Source organism: Sciurus vulgaris, assembly GCF_902686455.1.
Source record: "Sciurus vulgaris genome assembly, chromosome: 5".
NCBI classification, from domain to species: domain Eukaryota; kingdom Metazoa; phylum Chordata; class Mammalia; order Rodentia; family Sciuridae; genus Sciurus; species Sciurus vulgaris.
Window position 1 is genome coordinate 77,509,894 of NC_136465.1, and position 9,247 is coordinate 77,519,140.

The window sequence follows — 9,247 nt, forward strand, 5'->3', positions numbered from 1 at the left end:
GAACTTTTAGGTTCTTTGATAGTCTTTCTGCATCTATTGTTTAATAAAATTTTCTAATTTTCCCGGCTGGAATCTAAAAAGTTAAGTATTTGACAACTATCAGATATAAACTATATACTCTTTACCTGGGATAATGTTTTCAATGAGGATCTCGTGCTATTTTAATATCAGAAATTAGTTAGTGATATCAGATCCTTCCTCTCCCTGGTCATCACTTCAACACCAAAAAGATGTTCCCCTCCAGTTTATACAAATAATAGTGATTATACATAAATATTAGCAAGAGACTCACCAACTCATTCAGGGGGTGAAAATCTTCATCCAATGAGACAACACGAAACTTCACTGAAATGAAAATATTTTCCATGAGCTCCCCAAACCCTGGCTGGGTTCCTAGCTTGGTAAAACAAGCTGTTAAGGCATCAGGATTATAGGGATTTGGGGTACTAGGTAGAGGAGGAAAATCTTTCCTTTTTGATGTTGTTGACTGTAAACCTCTTCATACCTGTCTGCCCTGGTTTGTAGGTAGATTTATCGGTCTGAACAAAGACCAGACTCTCTTTGTTTTTAACCACCACTGTGTTCCGCCTCTTGAATTCTTGAGTTGGCCCTTTCACTTGGATAGTGAGGAACATTACCTCCTCACTGGATGAAGATTGTGGAACCTGAAATACAGACAAGATCCTGGGAACCCATTCAGTCTCTCAAGTCTTCTCCTCCATTCCCTGTTCCACTCCTTTGGAAATCTTCCCCTTTTTACTTAATTTCATTCCGTTGTTCCCACTGGGGAAAGTTGGCATAGACAAGGAAGTGCTTCTACCTTTTTATTTTCAAATGGAAAGACAGAACACAAGGTTGTGAAAAAATACTTTATTAAGAAAGGTTATAACTGAGAATCATATCTTCATAGAGCTCAGACAAAACAGTCTTCATTCAAAATTGATGCTTTACAAAATTGATGCTTTAACCTTAAGACATGGTAGGGCATGGTAGAGCATGTCTTAAGGTTATGAAAATAAACCTGATGATATTTTATTGGCACCTGTTGCAAGTATCCCTATATAGTTGACTCAAGAGATACTGGATATTTGCTGAGGGTAATTCTATAATATTTTTGGTGGGGGAGGGTAACTGAGGATTGAACCCAGGGGCACTGTACCACTGAGATACATTCCCAGCTCTTTTTGTGTTTTGAGACAGGGCCTTGATAAGTTGTTGAGGGTCTTGCTAAGTTGCTGAGGCTGGCCTTGACTTTATAATTCTCCTGCCTCAACCCCTAACCACCCAAGTCATTGGGATTACAGGAGTATACCACCATTCCTGGCTTATGATTTTTATTATTAGAAAGAGTGTGATGTGTTGTTCCTGTTAGTCCATTACTGGTGACTCATGTTGAACCCTGTCCTGGTTTGTTTTATAAATGTTTTCTCCATTTTAATTTTAAGCAGAAGTACATTTTTCCTTTGTCTAGTGCATACTTCTTTCCCTGCTAATATAATTTTTCTCTTATCATTAAGTTAATGTTCTACTCACCTATAAATGTTTGTCTCTTATGGTTGGAAATTTATGCTTTGCTCTGTAATTCCTACACTTAGTTGCTCCTTTTAGGTTCCTTCCTGAAGTTCTTACTAGCTTCCCAAAGCCTTATCTTGAAAATATTAGGTCTCCAGATCCTGACCAATAGAACTGAGTATATTCAGTCAAAAAGACACTCACAGTGAAGGAGACGCAGTGGAATAAGTCCTTCTCTGCCACCAGGTCAGTGAAGAGGCTCCTATTTTCCCTTAGAGACTCCAAGGAGGCACTTACAGTCACTGTTTCATTCAGGTGGCTCAGAAGTACACAGCCCTTCTCAGAGGTCCCAGTGTGGAGCAGGGAGGGGACCAGCACCATATATTGTCTGTGAATAGGGGAATCCAGTTAGACGAGCATAAAGGAAGGGAGACATTGCTATCAACAGCACTAAGTTCCATCACGATTGTTGTTACCATCATTAGTTTTATACTAGTTTTATTCATGAGTATGAGACTCTGTTGTTGAATGGCATGCTTAAGAATTGTTTCCCCTCTCCATCATACACCATGGCTGTGAATGTTTTATTTGAGGTGGGCCTCAAGCATATTAAACTCTTTAGGTACCTTTAAATAAGAAACACCAATGTGTATGCATCTGAATTTTAATAAAAATGTTAGTTATGTTTCCTTTTATTGTAAATCTATTATACTTTAGGATTGCTATGAAAGTCAAGCAAGCTCTCAGGCATGTGGGCACCAGAAAAAACAAATTACAGTGCTTTCATGAAGCATATCTGGGGAAAAGTGTGGATTTAGCAATTCTGAAAAATTACATAAAAAGTACTTGCTTTCGTGTTGTAAATATGGAAACTGAGTTTCAGAGTGAGTCATTAAAGTCTTTGTTGTGGTAAGGAGCTAATGAAATATTGGTATTTTACCTAACCACAGTCATTTTCATTTTAAATATTTTCCTTTCAATTCATGGCTAGAGGATGACTCAATTCAAAAATGGTCCTCTAGTGATCCAATGTAGATCTTGGTAATTTATGAGGAGGATAGAAAATTTCCCAATACCTTTATATATAAGATTTATTCTGTAGTTTTCAAACTTTTTTTCTTATAGAAAATAATTTTTAGACATTGTGCACCTCTTACATATTTTCAAGTAAGCATCTATTTTTATCACAATTTTATTTTCTTCTTTTATATTTATTTAAAGTTTTTTTGCATAACAATAGAGTATATTTTGGAATATCATACATACATAGAATAAGTATGACTTGTTCAAATACCCTTATTGTAGTTGTACATGATGTGGAGTTACACTGGTTGTGTATTCATACATGAGGATAGGAAAGTCGTGTCTGATTCATTCTACTGTCTTTCCTACTCCCTTTCCCCTCCCTTCCCTTCATTCTCTTTTGTCTAGTTTGCCTGTAAATAGATGGAACTGGAGAATATCATGCTAAGTGAAATAAGCCAGTCTGAAAAACCAAAGGCAGAATGTTCTTTCTGATATGTGAATGCTAACCCACAAGGGAGGAAAATATTATTTTTATCACAATTTTAAATGATAGCAAAGCATATTATTCTGATATTTCAATTAAGACTTACATTATTTTTCACAAGTTTCCCATAGAACCTTAAATATTATAGAGATAAGATACCTAATATCATTTATTTAAAAAAGTAAATTAACAAGTTCTTTTCATTATGATAAAAAATTTAACATCTTTCCTTTTCATTTTTTTATCCTTGAGCCCTGATTTTCAGACCACTTACCACATAGTAGTTTATTCTAAGATTTTTGGGCTTTAAAATATTTACTTCCTACAAATATATATGCATATGTACATACAGACACATGTTTATATACATAATATTATATGTGGGTATATAAATTTAAGTTTAACTTTTAAATATAACATCAATATAAACTTGTAAGTACTAAATATGTTCTTTTGATTAAGTTATTTTCAAAAGTTCTAGTGCACAACTGATCAAAATAAAATAAACTTCTTATGAATTATAATTTATACATCTTAGACATAAAATCAAAATTCTTTGGGAGTACATCTTCAGTGAGAGTGATGAGCTGCTTTTTTCCTGCAAGCAAATTTATATATGCATGGATTAAATAAGAACTAACATCACTTCTGTTACTACTTTTGTTTGTGTAGATATAAGTGATAAAAAGAATTGGTCCCAGAAAAGTAAGTAAATGCCAGACAAAAAAAAATTGTCATTGCCATCACTTCTTGCAACTCTGTATTATGATTCAAACCACCCAGTACTGTGTTATTAAGAATAGCTATCAGGTGGTATTTCCTTTAGCTCTTTCTTCACTTTTGGTGAAACAAAGAACACATCAACCACCATGTGCTATGCGAAAGATTCCTCTGTCACGAAGAGTCCCTTACTTTTGCAACATTGACACCTGTATTTCAAACTGTTCCTCTATTTGGCACCCTACAGGTTTTTTTTTTTTTTTTTTTTTTTTTTTTTTAATTTTAGTACTTGGAATTGAGCTACATCCCCAGTGCTTTTCAATTTTTATTTTGAAACAGGGTCTCACTAAGTTAGCAAGACTGGCTTAGAACTTGTGGTCCTCCAGTCTCAGCCTCCTTGGTTACAAGGATTACCACATGTGCCACCGCACCCAGTGCACCCTAGAGAGTTTTTATAGTCCAAGACAATGCTCCATGGTCAGGTCTGATTGAGGGAGAGGTTTGTCTTTGTTTTATGAAATAGAAGATAGGAAATTAAGAAAGGGAAGACAGAAAAAAAAAAAAAATAACATGATCTCATCAGATCCATAGGAACGTATCTGAAAATTGACTTATTTTAAAAGTATCAATTTCTGACGCTCCTTAAGCTTTGCATGTCACTAGGGAAGTTAGAGATTTAGAGATTCAGTGAGTTAGAGAAAGATGGTTAAGACTAAGTGAAGAGTAAATACACCAGATTTACAAAATCTCATGGTTGGAAGGAACCTTAGAGGTGAGATGGTGACAGTTTCAGAGGAAAGATGAATGAAATAAAGGAGAATCTGAAATAAAGGAAAAGATTCTTTAAGTTTGGTTTTCATGCTCTCTGTGGAACTCACGGTTTTCCAGAGATGGAGGCATCTGTGGACAAGAGGCTCAGGAGCAGGAAAACAAGACTTGGATGAAGAAGCTTTTTCTTCCCCATGCTGCATGGAGAAAGGCCCAGAGGAGAGCAAACTGTCTTGGACCCTAGTCCCTCCAATCGATCTGTCCCAAACACTCTGCAGAGCAATGGGACTTTATGCTGCTCTCTGTGCAAATTTCCTGTTTGCACAGCATAAAGTTTTCTAAACAAAGTTGAAGTCTCCGAATGTTCTCTGAAAGGGTCATTGATGGTCTAATTTCAGTCAAGGTTAATCCCTGGCAGGCTAAATAGAATTCCTGGAGGGATAAAACCATATTCCCATTAGTGCTCACTTTCTCTGGGTTTTACAGTAAAGCAGCTAATCAGCTTTCCAACTGCTTCTCTCTCTGTCCCCACTACCCTCCACAGTGCCTTTTACAGCTCTTCTTGTCCCTTGTATGAGTTGTTGGCAAGGGAGTTTGCAGTTCAAGTAACACTGGAAAGGCTCAAAATACATATTTCACTCTTAAGTCAGTGTGCCTCCCTCAGATATGCCTACCTTCAATGCTGAAGCTGTTTCGGGGCTCAGTGGTCCTCTGTGGAAACAAAATTGGATTGAGCTAGTAAGTTTTGCCCTTAGTGATCTTACTGGGTTACAAATGAAAATCCAGACCCTGGAAGAGTGATTACAGAAAATGGTTTCATTTATTAAGAAAATGAAAAGAGGAAAAAAGAAGTAACAGGACCTCAAAAGCAAGTTTCAACCCACGGTGCCTAAGATCCCAACTACCTCTAACATCTGCTACATATAAATTTCCTGTCTTGTAAGTACAATAGACCTATTTTTAAGCTACATAAACAATTTTATTAATTCATCCACCCGTCCATTCATTTATGTGGCTATTTAGTTATTTTGCATTTATTGATCTTACTAGGGTGAGATACCATGCAAGATCCTAGAGATAGAATGGTCAAATAAAGGGCACACAACCCAAACTTGGAGCCTGGGGAAGGAAATTTAGGAGAAATAAAAATGTAAATTGAGCTCTGAAGTATGAGTGGTGTTCGTGAGATGAAGAGGGAAATGAAGAGAGCATTCTAAGCTTAGGAAATGCTGTGTGCAAATGCTCAGCAGGTGGCAACAATCATGGCACTTTCCATGAGATGAGAGCTATTTGGTTTGGAGGAAATGCCTATATACTTAGAAATGTGGTAAAGAAAGCTGACTTCAAATCAGGAAGGAATTGTTAGCAATGTTGAGGTTTTGGGGGTATTCAGTGAATTGACTTCAGATAGTTTTTAGGAGAGATGACTCTTCCTGAAATTTGGAAGACTGATTGGAGGAGGTCCTGTGGGAGGCAGGGAGACCAATTTGGAATTAATGTGATTATGTGGGTAAGAGCTGATGGCATTTGCAAGCAGGGTAATTCATGATGAATTTGGAAAAAGAGTGAGAATTTATATCATTTTTAAGGGGGTTAAAAATGTGCCTTTTAAATTTCCAGCTGGTTACTGTGTGAAGGGTGTTGCCTATAACTGAGTAAAACAGAGGAAACAAATTGGAGGAGCAGAAGGAATGACAGAGGCCTGGGTACTGGTAAAGAGCATAGTTTTAGAAAGTGCTTGTGGGATATTAACATTCATAAGGAGTTTAGCATTTGACCATGAAATGGAAATCATGTGTCAAGAAAGCAGAACAATGACACAATCTGAGTCCAATCCCTGAATCATCAAAAGCCTGGACTTTTACATGAGAGAATTATTTTCTCTTAGTTAAAGCCTTTGCATTTTGAGATCTGTTTGTTATAGTAGTAAAACCTATATCCTACCTTTTTCTTTATCACTGTTTTTGTCTTAATCATCTTTTTCCTTGACTGAGTGTCCTAGGTCACAATGTCAAAGTTACACTGTGAAATGTGATTGCAGTGTTACATTGTGAAGAGCCTATTGAGAACATACACAATTTCTTATTGTAGGTCGAGGTTAAATAGTCTGAATGCCACCAAATAACTCATACAGGCTATAGATTTATCAGTTTATTGGGAAAGCTGGTGTAATAGAAATGGATGATAACAGTCCAAATATATTAATGAAAAGAGATAAGGGACCAAGAGGCACAAAGAACACTTTTGTCATGGTTTGGGTCTGAAATGTCCCCCAAAAGCTCATGTGTTGAAGACTTGTTTCCCAATGCAGCAGTGTTCAGAAGCGGGGCCCTTGGAAGGTGATTGGATAATGAAGGCTCTAACCCCATCAATGAAATGTCTTCCAATAATGGAATAAACAATTTGGAAGTAGTGGAAACTTAGGAGTGTAGGCCTAGTGGAAGGAAGGGCATCCCCTTGAAGGCTGTATCTTCTCTCAGGCCCCTTCTTCTCCATCTTTGCATCTAGCCACCATGAAGTGAGCAGTTTTTCTCCATCATGATGCTCCACGCCTTGATGTTCTGCCTTATCTCAGGCCCAAAGCAATGGGGCCAAGTCATCAGGGACTGGAACCTCTGAAACCATGAACTGAAATAAACCTTTCCTCTTGTTTATCTACCTCAGGTATTTTGTCATAGCAACAGAAAGCTGACTAATATAAGCTTTGTCTATGTGATGTGCAGAAAGTTGCAAATGAAACAAATGGTTAAGTTGGGGGAAAAACACAGGAGAGTGTGAGATTTCTGAGTCCCAAGGAAGGGGACCATTTTAACAAAATAATAATCAACAGAAGATTTTAACTAGGTCAGAGTAATTTTGACTATGCCAACACATCAATGTGAATAGCATACAATATAAAAATATTATAAGCAATTGTATAATTTTAGTGTATTTATTCAAAATATAAAAGAATTTAAACTATTTTTAAGAAGCTAGAAATACCACTTACTTGCAAGATTAAGTACTTTAAATAGGAGGGATTAATATTAATAGCATTCATTTGATGACTCATAAGTTGCAAAGATGCTATAAATTATTACTGCTAAATTTCTGGTTACTCATTCAAATGCCACTGTGAAATCGGTCTAAAAAAGGGTTTCAAATTATGTATTGATAATTTTTCTGATGGAGTTAGAGACAAGAACATTGTGGTCCAGCTATTTCAGTGTCTGTATAGAGCAGAAGCTTGATTTCAGCTTCTTAAGAAATGAGAAACTGTGAGAAACAGGCTTTGGTTTCACAGTTTATCTAAAGGGGAGAAAAAATGATAGGGCGATATTTGTTAGAGATGCAAGGTGAAAGGAGAGATACTTGAACAAGTTTAAATGAAATGTTGCTTCTACAAATGCTGAGTGGGAGGAGCTAGAGAAAAGTAGGCCGCTGAACATATGTAGGGAGAAGGGATAATCCCAGAATGAGGCCTCTGAGGATGCAATGAGCAGATGTATTAAAAATGTAAATACAATGAAGTATTGCTCTGCCATAAAGAATGAACTCCTGTCATTTGGAGCCAAATGGATGGAACTGGAGGACACTATGTTAAGTGAAATAAGTCAGATAGACAAAGACAAATATGGAAGTTTCTTTCTCAATGATGAGGAAGCTAAAAATATTCAACCTGGAGGTAGAACCATGATTACTAGAGATGAAAGTGTGTGTGTGGAGGTGTGTCAGAAGGAAGGTTGGATTTGATCAATACACATTACATGCATGTATGGAAATATCACACTTGAACCCTTTAATATGTAAGTTAATAAATGTTAATAGATTCTTAAGAAAAGAATGTGTATGGAGAAATTATCTTTGGGAGGAGGGACTCCACTTTCTGTATATTTGTAAAAAGAAAATTTTTATGAAAATTACCTTTTACCAAATGGAAAAATTGGGAAGGAAAATAAATGACTGGACCAGTTAGTTACCAGAACACCTGAGTTGGTAACTTTGACTGAACAATGTAGGTTTGAATAACTTAGTTAACTGTTTTGACCTTCAGCTTCCTTGTTCATAAATTTTATGGTAATAATATCTGTATTATCATCTATATGGGAGTAGTTTATATAAGGTAGAATATGTGGCTGAGCTTTAAAATTATAAACCTTACTATACCAGTGTAGATTCATATTTTGCATTCTAATGACTGAGAAAGAGGTCTATTTCATACTTGCTCTGGGGTTTGCTATAGGACTGGCATCCAACAGCCTTTCTGGGAAGAAAATGCTTTAGGTTATTTGAGTAGCGAGTCTTTGACAAAAATGGAGCATATGACTTGGACAAATCCTGCACAAATTTTAAAAACTAAGCAAATGTTTACTGTTAGAAAGCTGAGGCAAAGAGATAAGAGAAAAGAAAGGGGAAAAGTTAAAGGAAAAGATAGTAGCGGAGCAAAGTACAGAAAAACACGGCAATAAGAACAAAGGAGGAATATTGGGGAATTGGGAAAAATTAGGAGGTACATGGGCCTTTATAAAAATAGATGAGAAAAATATTTCCTCCTTCGATTGCAATAGCTTGCTGGGGATTGAATATTACTTGTCTAATTGTACCAATTATACACTCAGCCTACTTTGCGTGAGAAAAGAGAACATTTCAGGTTCATCTGTTTCCTGGTAGTGATGAAAACAAAGGATATTTCAGCTGGTTGCATATTAACCACCTTCGAAATCAACATTCAGTTGGTGTCATAACCATATTCACCCT

The 9,247-nt window shown here is 36.4% G+C and overlaps 1 protein-coding gene across 1 annotated transcript in view; it reads right to left on the reverse strand.

Annotated features, from left to right (window-relative positions):
* Positions 1-4,785, reverse strand: part of LOC306662908 (alpha-2-macroglobulin-like) — a 53,626-nt gene extending 48,841 nt beyond the window's left edge. Inside the window, exons 1-4 of the mRNA XM_079143139.1 lie at positions 4,621-4,785; positions 1,717-1,900; positions 506-665; positions 293-345 (exon numbers count right to left, since the gene is read on the reverse strand). Coding sequence (XP_078999265.1) covers positions 293-345; positions 506-665; positions 1,717-1,900; positions 4,621-4,706 — 483 coding nt within the window. The 5' untranslated portion in view covers positions 4,707-4,785. The remainder of the gene's footprint in view (positions 1-292; positions 346-505; positions 666-1,716; positions 1,901-4,620) is intronic.
* Positions 4,786-9,247: the final 4,462 nt, after the last annotated feature.